Raw genomic sequence first — 17,530 nt, forward strand, 5'->3', positions numbered from 1 at the left:
AAGGTCCCAGGTTCGACTCCGGTCAGGGGCATGTACCTTGGTTGCGGGCACATCTCCAGTAGGGGGTGTGCAAGAAGTAGCTAGTCAATGATTCTCTCTCATCGATGTTTCTAATTCTCTATCCCTCTCTCTTCCTCTCTGTAAAAAATCAATAAAATATATTTAAAAAAGAAAAAAAAAAGAAAATGCGAGACTTTTTTTTTTTTCTCTAGTCAGTTGCAAGTTTAGGAAATAAGGCAAACTCTTCTGTATTTCTTTCCTAGTAGTGTAAGTATACCTTGTCATCTAGTTTAATTTGATTTGGTTAACCCTTTTAGAAAACCCACCATTTCAAATTCTGAAGGCCAAATATAGAATATATACATATACAGGTTTATAAACCATGATTTCCCTTAATCTGATGATCTATTTTGAAAAGCGAGAATACAGAATTTCTGTACATTAAACATTTTATATGTTGGTAAATATCTTTTCTCAAAGTCCCTTAATGGATCTCCCCTCAGCCCTCATTGATTTAGAGAGTTCGTTTTCCCCGGTTGCTTCCCAGAGAGAGTGGAGGGGACGGGGCGGGGGGGGGGGTAGGGGGGAGAGAGAGAGAGAAATATGGATGTGAGAGTCATGGATTGGCTGTCTCCTGCATGTGACCCATCCGGGGCTGGGGATCAGATGGAACTTGCATCCCAGGTATGTATGTGCCCTTGACTGGGAATCAAACCTGAGACTCTTTGGTACTGGGGCCGACACTAGCCACTATGCAACACCGGCCAGGGTGATTGATAGAGCTCTTATTTGAGTTTTGTTTTCATTGTACAATTAGTTTTTATAATCATGTATTGCTATAACTATTTAGAGAATTTCAATGCATAAGGTTTTGTATATTTTTCTTTTGGTATTCACATCCTTTCCTTTTTCAAGTTCTTATTTTTTATTTGCTTGTGTTATTTTAACTGCAGCTTCACTTTTTTCCCTTTTCTTTATAGCTTCCAGGGTTTGTATTGTGAACACGTTGGTTTTGTTTCACGTGTGCATCTGTAAGTTGGGTTGTTTGATGTCTTAAACATTGATGTTATAGATCTGTGCTGTCCAACCAAGTAAAATGCAAGCCACAAAGGTAAATTGTCTCATAGCCACAGTTTAAAAAAGTAAAAAACAAGTGAGTTTCATTTTAATATATTTTATTTAACCAAGCATATTCAAAATATTTCAACATGTTTCCAGTATAAAAATTTGCATAACGAGATATTTTACATTCTTTTTTTTGGGGGGGGGGAGATAAGTCTTCAAAATCTGTTGTTAGTCTTTCTTTCTTTCTTTCTTTCTTTCTTTCTTTCTTTCTTTCTTTCTTTCTTTCTTTTTTTCTTTCTTTCTTTCTTTCTTTCTTTCTTTCTTCCTTCCTTTCTTTCTTTCTTTCTTTTAGCTAAGTGTTTTATTTATTTATTTATTTATTTATTTATTTATTTTAATATATTTTATTGATTTTTTTACAGAGAGGAAGGGAGAGAGATAGAGAGCCAGAAACGTCGATGAGAGAGAAACATCGACCAGCCGCCTCCTGCACCCCCCACCCCCACCCACTGGGGATGTGCCCGCAACCAAGGTACATGCCCCTGACCGGAATCGAACCCGGGACCTTTCAGTCCTCAGACCGACGCTCTATCCACTGAGCCAAACCGGTTTCAGCTATTGTTAGTTTTTCAATTTGGGCTAGCCACATTGGCTTCCGTATTAAACAACACTGATATAGAGGAGAGTAGCTGCTGTGATTAGGGCAGAAAAGCCCGAGGAGCTAAAAAGCTAGAAAATTATATTTATGTGATGAGAACAAATGGAAAACAATGTCACTGCAAAATGAGGCTGTGTTTTGACTACCAGTACATGTCCTAATCTCTTACAGACGTGTATTGTGATAAAATTCAGGGAGGTGTGGGGTCTACAGAGGGAAATGGGAGCGGGGTCAAGTTACTATGGTCTTGTGGGTGATAAGGAGCATTAGGCAAGAGTTGGACAAGGGAAGCCAGCATTGCTTGACCTCCAGTGGGTATCCTCCTTGAGGCTAGACATTTAAATTAACATTAATTCATTTAATTACCACCTCAACTGAAGATGATGATTATTATTCCTAATAAATGGAGTTAAGTAAGTTTCTCCAGGTCACACAGGTGGTAAGTACTAGTAAGCTCTCTGATTTCAAAGCTTTTGATCTAACCACAGTATTTTGTGTGTTGTTTTTTTTTTTTTTTAAATATTTTTATTGATTTTAGAGAGGGAAGAAGAGGGAGAGATAGAAACACCAATGATGAGAGAAAAATCATCGATTGGCCGAAACCGGTTTGGCTCAGTGGATAGAGCGTCAGTCTGCGGACCGAAAGGTCCCAGGTTCGATTCCGGTCAGGGGCATGTACCTTGGTTGCGGGCACATCCCCGGTAGGGGGTGTGTAGGAGGCAGCTGGTCGATGTTTCTCTCTCATCGCATTTCTAGCTCTCTATCTCTCTCCCTTCCTCTTTGTAAAAAATCAATAAAATATATTAAAAAAAAATAATCGATTGGCTGCTTCCTACATGCCTCCCACGAGAGACGGAGCCTGCAACCTGGAACGTGCCCTGGCCGGGAATGGAACTATAACCTCCTGGTTCATAGGTCAGTGCTCAGCCACTGAGCCACACCAGCCAGGCATGTGTTATTGTTTGTTTGTTTGTTTTTTGTTTGTTTTGCAAATCAGATTCTAGTCTTAACTCTATTTCTAACTAGTTGTATGACCTTGAAGGAAAGTGTCACCTGTGGACTTAGTACCTTCATCAGTCTAGTTAGAGTTGGCCTCGGTCCCCGAGAGACTACTGAGAAGGTGAGCGTGGGTTATAAGTGCTGTTGCTAGGGAGAAGGGTTTCTCCACAGTTAAACGAACTGTTAAGGCATCAGGTTTATTATCTTGGTATCAGCACCATGAAGGGGTCTAATAAGCCCCAATGCTATGGAGTATTTAAGGGCCATATACTGTTCTGTCTTTACATGTATTAACTCATTTAATCCTCCCAGTCGCATATAAGGTGGTAGGTTCTATTAATATTAGTATTTCCTGCCGAAACCGGTTTGGCTCAGTGGACTGAGTGTCGGCTTGCAGACTCAGGGGTCCCGAGTTCGATTCTGGTCAAGGGCATGTACCTTGGTTGCGGGCACATCCCCAGTGGGTGGGGGGTGTGCAAGAGGCAGCTGATCGATGATTCTCTCTCAATGATGTTTCTAACTCTCTATCCCTCTCTCTTCCTCTCTGTAAAAAACCAATAATATATATATATATATATATGTATATATGTATGTATATATGTATGTATGTATGTATGTATTTCCTTTTCCCAGATGAGGACAGTGGAACACAGAGAGGCTAAGTAGCTTGCCCCAAGGCCACAGAGGTAATACGTAGCCCACTACAGACCTGAACTCTTTTAAAATATATATATATTTTATTGATATTTTACAGAGAGGAAGAGAGAGGGATAGAGAGTTAGAAACATTGATGAGAGAGAAACATCGATCAGCTGCCTCCTGCACCCCACCCACCCACTGGGGATGTGCCCGCAACCAAGGTACATGCCCCTGACCGGAATCAAACCTGGGACCTTTCAGTCTGCAGGCCGACGCTCTATCCACTGAGCAAAACCGGTTTCAGCTGGACCTGTACACAAGCAGTCCTCAGGTTACGTTGGGCTCGACGTACGTAATTTTGTGGTTATGTCGCTACCTCCCATTTACAGTATTTACTAAACAAAAAAATTCCGTTATTTCAATGTATGTACATATGTGCTTTATGTTTTTTATTTATTAAGGTCAGGAATTGTTATCTTAAATTTTTTTTTTTTTTTTTTTTTTTTTTTTACTGTTACACTTTATTACTGCTGTGTATGTGTCCATGTGTGACGTAGGTCCTTATGTAGGTGGGTTGACTTAAAGCAAAAATTTCCGTTACGCTGATTGCCGATGTAACCCGACTGTATCATGTTGGTTAGTCACTATATATTTTATCACTTTCTACTTGAACACATACTTCCCATAAAAGTGTAAAATGCTACACTAGCTGGTTTGGCTCAGTGGATAGAGTGTTGGCCTGCAGACTGAAGGGTCCTGGGTTCGATTCAGGCCAAGGGCAGATGCCCGGGTTGTGAGCTCCATCCCCAGTAGGGGAGTATGCAAAAGGCAGCTGATCAATGATTCTCATCATTGATGTTTCTATCTACCCCTCTCCCTTTTCTAAAATCAATAAATATATATATATGTTTTATATATTTTATTGATATTTTCCAGAGAGGAAGGGAGAGGGAGAGAGAGCTAGAAACATGCACACCCTCCACTGGAGATGTGCCCGCAACCAAGTTACATGCCATTGACAGGAATGGAACCTGGGACTCTTCATTCCGCAGGCTGGCGCTCTATCCACTGAGATAAACCGGCCAGGGCAATAAAAATATATTTTTAAAAAGTGTAAAATACCGCCGCTGCTCTAAAGCTATGTTTTATTGATAGATGCACAAGCTTTTTCATGTAGAAAATAAGTTACTGCGTATGCCTCAGCTGCTGGTGTGGCTCAGTGACGTGTCGTCCGTTGCACCAAAAAGCGAACCGGTTTGATCTCAGTCAGGGCACGAGCTCGGGTGGCTGGTTTGGTCCCGGTTGAGGTGCTAATAGGTGAGGCAACCGATCCATATTTTTCTCTCACATTGATATCTCTCTCTCTCTCTCTCTTTCTCTCTCTCTCTCTCTTCCTCCCTCCCTCCCTCCCTCCCTCCCTCCTTTCCCCTCTCTTTCTAAAATCAATTAAAAAACATAAAAATTAGTTTGTGAAGTTAGTTTAGATCAGATAAACTTGATAAGTGCATTGCTAAGACTTTAAAAATAGTTTTTTACTTTGCATATCTATATAAATACCTTATATAGTTGTAAAATCATAAAATTGATTAAATGATAATTTTGATATTGTGTTAAATGCTTTAATTTTATAGATGGAAAGATAATACCAAGAAAGTAGAGCTATTTTTGTTCTAAAACTGTATTAGGAAAAACCTACCTAAGGTAGTAAAAAGGGAGAATTTATTGTAAGAATGGAAGGATTTCTTTCACAACCCAAAGGCAGAAATAGAATAGGCCTAGGAACGTTAAAAATAAAGGTGTTGACGAGCATTGCCTATCCTCACAACTGTATTCTGAGTTCACTGATTTTTTTAATTAAATTATTAACTCAAGAAGAAAACCCGTTTTAAAATGGCATTCTCACCACACACACACCCACACACACACACCCACACCCACACACACACACACCCACACACACACACACACACACACACACTAAGGTGAGCAGACATCCCGCTTTTGAACAATTTGTCCCGCATCCCGCGGCGTTTTAAAACAGTCGTGATAAAAAGCATCTTTCCAAAAATCGGGACTGTTTTAAAACGCCGCAGGACAAATTGTTAAAAATTGGGACTGTCCGCCAAAAGCGGGATGTCTGGACGTCTGGTCACCTTAACATGCACTCACACTCACACTCACACTCTCCCCCACTTAACGTGGTTCCACATATATTTTAACTTTTTGATGGCGCAAAAGTGATATTCCCTGGATCTCGGTTTCTAATGCCTCTAAGACCTCGTTCCTTTCCGTTGCGTCCGCCATCTTGTGCGCCCGCAGCGTGGGCAGCGTCGTCTGCGTCCGCCATCTTGTGTGCCTGCAGCGTGGGCAGCGTCGTCTGCGTCCGCCATCTTGTGCGCCTGCAGCGTGGGCAGCGTCGTCTGCGTCCGCCATCTTGTGCTGCTGCCCTGTGTCGGGTGCGGAGGCAGCAGGTGCGGAGCTACCGCCGGGGAGACACGCGGCACTGACCCGGGCGCCAGCGACCTTGTCCCTCCGTCCCCTGTGGTGAGTGCGGCCCGCAGAGCCCGTGGCCGAGGTCCCCGAGGAGGAAGCCGGGAGCTGGCGGTGGGAGCGGGGCGGGGGCTTATCATGCTCAGCCACGTGGCGGCAGGAGTTCCCGTTCCCGTTCCCGTTCCACACAGGCCTGCCTTTCTCTTTCCCCGTAATTTCTCTCTTCTTACAGGTTTTTGACGAAGGAGTGTTCATTTTGATCCATTTCCCCCTCCTTCCCCCCTGGGTCGTCCATGTGCGATCAGGGTCGGTGGGGGGAGCGCGGGTGGAAACCGGTCTGCTGGGAGCCCCCGTGGTGGGCTGTGGGTGCGCAGAGGGGAGTGGGTGCTGTGCTTCCATGTTTAGGACCAAATATTCACTCACAGGTCACCAAGCCTCCCCTCTTTTTGTCTTGCTTCTTTGCTGTATCGAACCTAGCGCGGTTTTTGTTTTTTGGTCTTTTGTGAGAAAGCCTAATCCTCGCCTTCAAGTTCTCACCTGAGGGTCTATTTTATGGATTTTAGAGAGAGGAAAGGAGATAGAAACTTTGTTGTAAGAGAGAAACATGGATGCCTTACTTCTGTACACACCCTGGCGGGACCAAACCTTCCGCCTGGCCCCAGCGGTTTGGCTCAGAGGATGGATCCTCGGCCTGTGGATACCCGGTGCGGGCTCGATCCCTGGTAGGGGGTGTGCAGGAGGCAGCCGATCAATGATCCCATCTCTGATGTTTCTGTCCATCCCTCTCTCTCCCTTCCTCTCTAAAATCAATAAAAATATATTTTTTAAAAGTGTAAAATACTGCCGCTGCTCTGAAGGTGATAGTCGTACTGATAGATACACAAGCTTTTTCATGTAGAAAATAAGTTAGTGCGTATGCCTCAGCTGCTGGCGTGGCTCAGTGACCTGTCCCCCGTCGCACCAAAAAGCGAACCGGTTTGATCTCAGTCAGGGCACGAGCTCGGGTGGCTGGTTTGGTCCTGGCTGAGGTGCTAATAGGTGAGGCAACCGATCAATATTTCTCTCTCACATTGATCTCTCTGTCTCTGTCCCCTTCCCTTCCTCTTTTCCTAAAATCAATTAAAAAACATGAAAATTAGTGTTTGAAGTTAGTTTAGATCAGAAAAACTTGACAAGTGCATTGTTATGACTTGAAAAATAACTATAGTTTGACTTTGCGTATCTATATAAATGCCTTATATAGTTGTAAAACCATAAAATTGATTAAGTGATAATTTTATGATAAACATTTTTGGATATTGTGTTGAATGCTCTAGTTTTATAGATGAAAAGATAATACCAAGAAAATAGAGCTTTTTGTTCTAAAATTGTATTAGGAAAAACCTACCTAAGGTAGTATTGTAAATAGGGAGAATTTATTGTAAGAATGGAAGGATTTCTTTCACAACCCAAAGGCAGAAATAGAGCTAGGCCTAGAAATTTTAAAATGAAGGTGTTGGCGAGCATTACCTGTCCTCACAACTGTATTCTGAGTTCACTGATTTTTTTAAATTAAAAATTATTAACTGAAGAAGAAAACTAACAACCTGTTTTAAAATGCAATTCTCACCACACACACACACTAAGGTGACCAGACGTCCCGCTTTTGAATAATTTGCCCCGTGACGTTTTAAAACAGTCCCGATTCTTTCGAAAAATCGTGTCTGTTTTCAAACGCCGAGGGACAAATTGTTAAAAATTGGGACTGTCCCGCCAAAAGGGACGTCTGGTCACCTTAACATACACTCTCACTCTCCCCCACTTAACGTGGTTCCACATATATTTTGACTTTTGGGTGGTGCAAAAGTGATATTCCCGGATCTCGGTGTCTAATACCATCCCTAGGGCTCTGAGGAGATTCCCGCCTCTAAGACCCCGTTCGTTTCCGTTGCGTCCGCCATCTTGTGCGCCCGCAGCGTGGGCAGCGTCGTCTGCGTCCGCCATCTTGTGCTGCTGCCCTGTGTCGGGTGCGGAGGCAGCGGGTGCGGAGCTACCGCCGGGGAGACACGCGGCACTGACCCGGGCGCCAGCGACCTTGTCCCTCCGTCCCCTGTGGTGAGTGCGGCCCGCAGAGCCCGTGGCCGAGGTCCCCGAGGAGGAAGCCGGGAGCTGGCGGTGGGAGCGGGGCGGGGGCTTATCATGCTCAGCCACGTGGCGGCAGGAGTTCCCGTTCCCGTTCCCGTTCCCGTTCCACACAGGCCTGCCTTTCTCTTTCCCCGTAATTTCTCCCTCTTACAGGTTTTTGACGAAGGAGTGTTCATTTTGATCCATTTCCCCCTCCTTCCCCCCTGGGTCGTCCATGTGCGATCAGGGTCGGTGGGGGAGCGCGGGTGGAAACCGGTCTGCTGGGAGCCCCCGTGGTGGGCTGTGGGTGCGCAGAGGGGAGTGGGTGCTGTGCTTCCATGTTTAGGACCAAATATTCACTCACAGGTCACCAAGCCTCCCCTCTTTTTGTCTTGCTTCTTTGCTGTATCGAACCTAGAGCGGTTTTTGTTTTTTGTGAGAAAGCGTAATCCTCGCCTTCAAGTTCTCACCTGAGGATCTATTTTATGGATTTTAGAGAGAGGAAAGGAGATAGAAACTTCGTTGTAAGAGAGAAACATGGATGGGTTACATACTTCGTGTACACACCCCGGCGGGACCAAACCTGCCGCCTGGCCCCAGCGGTTTGGCTCAGAGGATGGAGCCTCGGCCTGTGGATGCCCGGTGCGGGCTCGATCCCTGGTAGGGGGTGTGCAGGAGGCAGATCAATGATTCCGCCGTTGGTGTTTCCATCCATTCCTCTCTTTTCCTCTCTAAAATCAATAAAAATACGTATTTTTAAAAGTGTAAAATACTGTCACTGCTCTAAAGCTGTTAGTCGTACTGATAGATACACAAGCTTTTTCATGTAGAAAATAAGTTAGTGCGTATGCCTCAGCTGCTGGTGTGGCTCAGTGAAGTGTCCTCCGTCGCACCAAAAAGTGAACCGCTTTGATCTCAGGGCACGAGCTCGGGTTGCTGCTTTGGTCCTGCCTGAGGTGCTAATATGTGAGGATCGATATTTCTCTCTCACATCAATGTCTCTCTCTCTCCCTTCCTCTTTCTAAAATTAATTAAAAAACAAAAATTAGTGTTTGAAGTTAGTTTAGATCAGATAAACTTGACAAGTGCACTGCTATGATTTGAAAAATAGCTTTAGTTTTACTTTGTATATCTAAATAAATGCCTTATATAGTTGTGAAACCATAACATTGATTAAGTGATAATTTTACGATAAAAATTTTTGGATATTGTGTTGAATGCTCTAATTTTATAGATGAAAAGATAATACCAAGAAAATAGAGCTTTTTGTTCTAAAACTGTATTAGGAAAAACCTACCTAAGGTAGTAAAAAGGGAGAATTTATTGTAAGAATGGAAGGATTTCTTTCACAACCCAAAGGCAAAAATAGAGCTAGGCCTAGAAATTTTAAAAAATTAAGGTGTTGGCGAGCATTACCTGTCCTCACAACTGTATTCTGAGTTCACTGATTTTTTTTTAATTAAAAATTATTAACTGAAGAAGAAAACTAGCAACCTGTTTTAAAATGGCATTCTCACCACACACACACACACTAAGGTGACCAGACGTCCCGATTTTGAATAATTTGCACCGTGACGTTTTAAAACAGTCCCGATTCTTTCGAAAAATCGTGTCTGTTTTCAAACGCCGAGGGACAAATTGTTAAAAATTGGGACTGTCCCGCCAAAAGGGACGTCTGGTCACCTTAACATACACTCTCACTCTCCCCCACTTAACGTGGTTCCACATATATTTTGACTTTTGGGTGGTGCAAAAGTGATATTCCCGGATCTCGGTGTCTAATACCATCCCTAGGGCTCTGAGGAGATTCCCGCCTCTAAGACCCCGTTCGTTTCCGTTGCGTCCGCCATCTTGTGCGCCCGCAGCGTGGGCAGCGTCGTCTGCGTCCGCCATCTTGTGCGCCCGCAGCGTGGGCAGCGTCGTCTGCGTCCGCCATCTTGTGCTGCTGCCCTGTGTCGGGTGCGGAGGCAGCGGGTGCGGAGCTACCGCCGGGGAGACACGCGGCACTGACCCGGGCGCCAGCGACCTTGTCCCTCCGTCCCCTGTGGTGAGTGCGGCCCGCAGAGCCCGTGGCCGAGGTCCCCGAGGAGGAAGCCGGGAGCTGGCGGTGGGAGCGGGGCGGGGGCTTATCATGCTCAGCCACGTGGCGGCAGGAGTTCCCGTTCCCGTTCCCGTTCCCGTTCCACACAGGCCTGCCTTTCTCTTTCCCCGTAATTTATCCCCTCTTACAGGTTTTTTATTTTTTATTTTTTTGAGAAAGCAGAGCCTCTCACCCTCAAGTTTGCACCCGAGGTTCTATTTTACGCATTTTAGAGAGAGGAAAGGAGATAGAAACTTCGTTGTAAGAGAGAAACATGGATGCCTTACTTCTGTACACACCCCGGCGGGACCAAACCTGCAGCCTGGCCCCAGCGGTTTGTCTCAGAGTATCGATCCTCGGCCTGTGGAGCGAAGGGTCCCAGGTTCCATTCGGGCTAAGAGCAGATGCCGGGTGCGAGCTCGATCCCTGGTAGGGGGTGTGCAGGAGGCATCAGATCGATGATTCCATCATTGATGTTTCTATCCATTCCTCTCCCTCTCTGAAATCTATAAAAATAATTTAAAAAGCAACAAAAACCCTGCAACCTAGTTATGTGTCCTGACAGGAATTAAACCCGCAACTTTTTGGTGTATGGGACAAGCTCCAATCCAACCAAGCTACCCGCCGCATAGTCACATCTTTTTTTTTTTTTTTTTTAAGCTGACTTTAAATTAAAAAAATATATATATATATATTATTGAGTTTTTACAGAGAGGAAGAGAGAGGGATAGTCAGAAACATCGATGAGAGAGAATCATTGATCAGCTGTCTCCTGCACACTCCCTACTGGGGATGTGCCCACAATTAAGGTACATGCCCTTGACCGGAATCGAACCTGGGACCTTTCAGTCCGCAGGCTGACTATCCACTGAGCCAAACTGGTTTCGGCTAGTATCACTTTTTAAATATTTCCTTTAGATGGAACTTTTTTCCAGAAAAGCGAATATTAGCTGTTTGAGACCTTATAAGATAGTGATAACTGTTGAATACAGAGGGTTACTTTCACAAGAAGTGAAATATATGGTGTGAAGTACTGATGAAATAGATTAATGAAACAACGCAGTCTACTCTCAAGTAAATGAATGCTGATGTGTAGCCTTCTATTATTAAGTCTCCATTAAATGTGACCAGTACATCTTGATGAGTCAGAGCAGTAATTGGTATCCATAATGATGCTGAGAAAGATAATGAAATATTAAACTTTTCGTCCAATTTAATTTGCTACTTTATTCTAATTATTTTGGAAATTAATAATTAGTGAGATGTTGATAGCCAGAATGTGTGATTATTCAGACACTACCTTTTGTTCCTGGTACTCATTTGTGTGCAATGCCTCATATAACTTGGAAAATTCTAAGCTCATTAAATTTTACCTTTAAAAACAATTCAGGGGAAAAAGTTAAGCTTCAGTATTTTAATAAGGCAGTTCTCTGAAGGGTCTAAAATATTTCATACTATTTTCCAAATTATAGATAGCTCTTGCTCTACCGTTCCAGAATGAAAGTATATAGCTTTTGGATTAGTGGAGTACTAATAAAAGGTTTGATATTAATTTCATCTTGTGAATAGTTTGCTGTCAAGTAAGTGAACATATGTGGTAAAATCAATAAGACTTCAAGGTGAATTAAGTGACAAATGGGGACAAAGAGGTACCTAGAATGCCTCTTGGTAATATGGAAAATACAAAAGAACTGGTTGGGGGAAGATATAATTATGATTCAGTTTAGAGATGATTTTGAGATCTCTGTGGGGATCCAAAAGTGTCTGACAGGCCATTTGCGATCTAGAGTACTGGTATAAGGATGGAGATTGTCAAGGTAACAGTAAAGATAGGTATTAGTGAAAACCATGGGTTTAGATGAGACAGTGCTTAGATGAGATGATGGAAAAAAGAAAAAAAAAAGGTTTAAGCCCTAGCCGGTTTGGCTCAGTGGATAGAGTGTTGCGTGTCATCCGAACTGAAAGGTCCCAAGTTCGATTCCAGCAAGGTCACATGCCCGGGTTGTGGGCTCAATCCCCAGTTGGGGGACTTGCAGGAGGCAGCTGATCCATGATTTTCTCTCATCATGGATGTTTATATCTCTCTCCCCTGCTTTCCTTTCTGAAATTAATAAAAATATACTTTTTTTAAAAGAAAAAAAACCCCTGCAAGAACAGAATCTTGGGGAACACCGGTGATTAAGGAGTGGCTCAAAGAATAGGGTAGCTCAAGGAAAATGAACTTAGGAAAGATAGAAATAAGCAGCTCAAGAATAGGAAAAGAATCAGGAAAATGGTGTCAGGCCAGTGTTGCTCAGTGGTTAAGCATTAAGCTATGCACCAAGAAGTCACTGGTTCAGATTCCCTGCCAGGGCACATGCCCAGGTTGCAGGCTTGATGGCCAGTTGTGGAGGAGGGCTGGCGTGCAGGAAGCAGCCCATCAATGTTTCTCTCATCAGTGTTTCTATCAGTTCTTATTCTCTTTCTAAAAAAGTCAATTAAAACATTTTAAAAAGTAGTGCCATGAAGCTGAGTGATGAGCTATGTATGCTGTGTGGCGGAAGGTTTCTGAGAAATAGGGACTGGGATATAACTGTTGAATTTGTCAATTAAGGATTTTTTTATTTTAAAAAAATGGACTTTTACAAAATAATAATACACTTTGCAGATAAAAAAACAAATTGGCAAAAAGGGGGGGGGGAGGTAAAACTTACTGATACTCTTCTATCCCAAGATAACAATTTTAAAAAATATATATCTTATTAACTTTTTACAGAGAGGAAGGGAGAGTGTTAGAGAGTTAGAAACATCAATGGGAGAGAAACATTGATCAACTGCCTCCTGCATACCCCACACTGTGCCTGCAGTCGAGGTACATGCCCTTGACCGGAATCGAACCTGGGACCTTTCAGTCTGCAGGCTGATGTTCTATCCACTGAGCCAAACTGGTTAGAGCAGAGGATGGACTTTTTGTCTGAATGAAAGGCCATGTTTTAGAAAAAGGTCAGTAGAAAGATAAGAGAAGGCTTAGAAGATAGGTTTGTAAGCTATATGAGAACACTTTGTTCTATGAAGAATATAGAAAAGTATTTTTCTTATTTTAATCAGATGAAACTTGATGTGACCAGCATGAGCCTATAGGGGAGTTTGTTTACACTGATGCAAGGTTCCACTGGGCACAGTGGAAAGGGTTGAGAGGGAATTGGGATGGGAAAATGGGTCGTTGGGGAGGATTCTCAGAGCTGTGTGAGGATGAGAATTGAGAGGATAGATGGTCTGGGTTGGGGTTCTGTGAAAAGGAGAAAATTCATAAACAGTCTCTAGTAGACTGGCTTAGTTTATTCGGCTTTACTTAAGAGATCTATTTTAATTTCACTATCTTGGCTTCATTTCTCTGATACTCGAAAATGTGGTTTAATTTCCTTTTACTATTCATATTTTAAGTATATAAGCAATTATCATTTTAAAAAAAATGTTAATGAGGTAAGTAAAAGGGAAAAGTTAAACCTCAATAATTCTTGAACTCCTATCCAGGGACATTATTTTGGTATATATTCCTCTGGACTTTTTCTCATCTAAACATATACATGTGTATTTAATTTTTGAAAATATATTGTGTATATTGCAGTTGCCTGCTTTTTTCCAAATAACAATACCTAATAAATATCCTTTGTCAGAATAGGTAGTTGTTATAGTAATCCATTATAGGACTGTACCATATTTAATAATCTTATTATTGGGCTTTTGAATGCTATCCAATTTTTTATTATAAATAAGGCTAGAAAGAAAAACCTTGTGTAGACAACTTGGCATATTTATGTGAGTCTTTCCTTTGGTTCAGTTCTAGGAGTTTTCAAGGTCAACGGTGTAATTTTTTATTTAATTTTTTTCTGTCTCTTTCATAATTTAGTATTTGACTAAGACATCCTCTATGTATTGTTAATCTGGGGACATGTTTAGATACATTTGTCGAGCAGTATAAAAAAATCAATGGAATAAGCATATTGTTTTTAAGTTAACAATTTACCATTTTTGGTAGATATTTAATAAAAATTTTCCACAGGTAGGGAAGCCAAAAACATTAGCCTGCAAATCTTTAGGTTATCTTCTCCCAAAGGGCTTGTACATTTAGGACTTAGACAGTGGAATTGAGACGATAATTATAAAAAATTGTTTAAGCTCTAAGTTAATAATGTCTTCAGAATGCATGGAAATGATTAACACAGTTTTCTTTGATTACTTTTTTTCCAGGTGATTCATGGCAGGGGAGATGGAAGGATTCTGTTCCTCCCTCCATGACACCAGTGTCTCTGCTGGGTTCAGAACACTGTATGAGGAGCGACTGCTGCTTGATGTCACTCTGGTTATTGATGATCATCAGTTCCATGCCCATAAAGCACTTTTGGCCACGCAGAGTGATTACTTCCGAATTATGTTTACCGCAGACATGAGGGAGCGTGATCAGGACAAAATTCACTTAAAAGGTCTAACTGCTACTGGCTTCAGCCACGTACTTCAGTTTATGTACTATGGAACTATAGAACTGAGTATGAATACTGTTCATGAGATTCTTCAGGCTGCCATGTATGTTCAACTTATAGAAGTGGTGAAGTTCTGCTGCTCTTTCCTGTTAGCGAAAATCTGCTTAGAAAACTGTGCAGAAATCATGAGACTCTTAGATGATTTCGGTGTGAACATCGAGGGAGTTAGGGAGAAGCTGGAATCCTTTCTGCTAGACAACTTTGTGCCACTCATGTCCAGGCCTGACTTCCTGTCTTATCTGAGTTTTGAGAAGCTCATGTCTTATTTGGATAATGATCATCTGAGCAGGTTCCCAGAGATAGAGCTGTACGAGGCTGTGCAGTCTTGGCTGCGGCATGATAGAAGACGCTGGAGACATACCGATACCATTATTCAGAACATCAGGTTTTGCTTGATGACCCCATCCAGTGTTTTTGAGAAGGTTAGTGCATTTGAAAGCAATAGATGGTACTCATTTAGTTAAGGCAAGATATCTTTATAGATAAGATTCCCAGGCTTGGTCAGGAGCCAAAAAGAGAATGAATAGTTGACAAGAATAGTTTTATGTCTAAGAAGTCTAATTTGTTTTAGCTTGTGCATTTAGGTTTTTAAAAACATTTTGTGGGTGAAAGAAGAATTAGGTAAGTAGTGGAGTGGTTTCATTTGAAAAGTTCTTTTAAAGTTGAAACACAATTATTTAGTCCAAAATATTACGAGCTTGCTTTGGCTTTTCTTTCTTCACTAAGTAATGAACTCTGAATCGTGTGAGGCTAGTTCCCAATGAATTCATCTCTTTACTGCATATTGCTATTTAAAAAATGTATGATTTCATAACATACATTTTTTTAGTTCTCTTTTTAAAAAATTTAAATATAGAGTTGAGTTTTTTAGTTCTGAATGGTGCATTACTACAGTTTCATATTCCTCTAAAATGTAAGAAAACATAAAATAGCTCTAGAAAACCAATAGGTCCTAGTGGCAATTTCTGTCCCCTGCTCTTACTTAGTTCTGTTTTCCCCGTTTCACTGTGCATGCTAACTACATTTAACTATTAAAATTATATTTACATCTAAAACCATTGTTTTCTACATTTCTAAACAAATAGATTATAAATCTTCATCTACATTGATCAAACTGTGTACTTTTTACCATGAAATAGTTTTGCTATCATAAAAATAGTTTTTCTCCAAAGCAGCCTTGGCCTTTTTGCATGTAAGCATTTTTCATTTTTATATCAGAGTCTCACTTGTGATCTTTTCTTGCCCAAAGGAGAGAAAGCAGTTTCAGTAATTGCTTAACTTAATTGGTTTCTAATCACGTGGTTTACCTCTGGGGCTCTGTTTATCTTGCATCTTCTTTCTAGAAAGCACTTGTAAAGCTTTGGTCGACACCCTTCATGTTAAATAGTTACTAAGCTTTAGTTAACCAAACCAGGTGATAAAAATATAATATTTGTAAAAGAAGGCCATATACACCATTTGAAAAATAAAACAGATTTGCACCTTCCAATAATAGCAGCTTGACATATTCTTTTCCCTGTGAAATTTCATTAATATACTTTTATTTTATCTACATGAAAGAGAGAGAAGGGAGGGTAAATGAATATTTATATTTTAATACAGAACTCAGTTTTTTGGATTTTATTACCTTTATTCTCAGAATGTACTGATAAGGCAGAAATAATTGAAACTAAAGAATACATTTCTCAATTATTTTTGTTCAGTGATAATCATAGTACACCAACTATGTAAATCTTTTGTCTCTGTTTTGATTTTTTTCCTTCTGTTTTTATCCCTCTCTTTCCCTGGGGGAATCCTGTTTTGTCTTTATATATTAAACTAGAGGCCTGGTGCACAAAATTTGTACATGGGGATGGAGGGGTCCCCTCAGCCCAGCCTGCACCCTCTCCAATCCAGGACCCCTCAGGGGATGTCCAACTGCTGGCAATCAGACATCCCTCTCCCAATCCTGGACTGCTGGCTCCTTATTGCTCACCCCCTGCCAGCCTGGTCATCCCTCACTGCCTCTGCGTGTCAGCCTGATCACTCCCCCCCACCCCCCCCCCCCCCGGGCCTGGTCGCCCCCCAAAACCCCCCCTCTTCTGGCCTGGTTGCCCCTAACTGCCCCCCTCTGCTGACCTGGTTGCCTGTCACGGCTCCCCACTGCCGGCCTGGTCACCCAACACAGCCTGCTGTTAATTGTTTGGTCGTCCCTCATTAACTCTCCACCAGCCCGGTCATCCACATAACCTGCTTGTTCAGTTGTTTGGTCGTCCTTCACTAATACCCCTGCCGGCCTGGTTGCCCCATGCAGCCTGCTTGTTCAGTCATTTGGTCATACCTCACTAACCCCCCTGCTGGCCTGGTCATAGGCAGCCATCTTATAAGGGTGTGATGGGTAATTTGCATATTACCTCTTTATTGTATAGGATACAAATGCTTTTCCATTACTACAACAAACAAAAACTCTCCAACTAGATGAAAGTACTTGTGAAATAGGAAATAAAATTTCCCCTCTTGTGAGACAATATGGTGGATAATTAAGTGATTTAAAATATATATATATATTATTGATTTTTTACAGAGAGGAAGAGAGAGGGATAGAGAGTTAGAAACATCAATGAGAGAGAATCATCGATCGGCTGCCTCTTGCACGCCCCCTACTGGGGATATGCCCGCAACCAAGGTACATGCCCTTGACCGGAATCGAACCCGGGACCTTTTATTATTTATTTATTTATTTATTTAAAAAAATATTTTATTGATTTTGTACAGAGAGGAAGGGAGAGAGATAGAGTTAGAAACATCGATGAGAGAGAGTCATCGATCAGCCGCCTCTTGCACACCCCCCACTGGGGATATGCCCGCAACCAAGGTACATGCCCTTGACCGGAATTGAACCCGGGTCCCTTCAGTCCCCAAGCCGACGCTCTATCCATTGAGCCAAACCGGTTTCGGCGAACCTGGGACCTTTTAGTCCGCAGACCGACGCTCTAT

General features: G+C 42.2%; 1 protein-coding gene across 1 annotated transcript in view; it reads left to right on the forward strand.

Moving 5' to 3' along the window:
• The window catches only part of KLHL15 (kelch like family member 15), a 42,436-nt gene that overhangs the window by 6,544 nt on the left and 18,362 nt on the right, over positions 1-17,530 (forward strand). The window contains exon 2 of the mRNA XM_084869615.1: positions 14,265-14,976. Within this exon, the coding sequence (XP_084725741.1) occupies positions 14,272-14,976 (705 nt within the window). The 5' untranslated portion in view covers positions 14,265-14,271. The remainder of the gene's footprint in view (positions 1-14,264; positions 14,977-17,530) is intronic.

The sequence above is a fragment of the Pipistrellus hanaki genome (assembly GCF_964339955.1).
Source record: "Pipistrellus hanaki genome assembly, chromosome: X".
In the NCBI taxonomy this organism is placed as follows: Eukaryota; Metazoa; Chordata; class Mammalia; order Chiroptera; family Vespertilionidae; genus Pipistrellus; species Pipistrellus hanaki.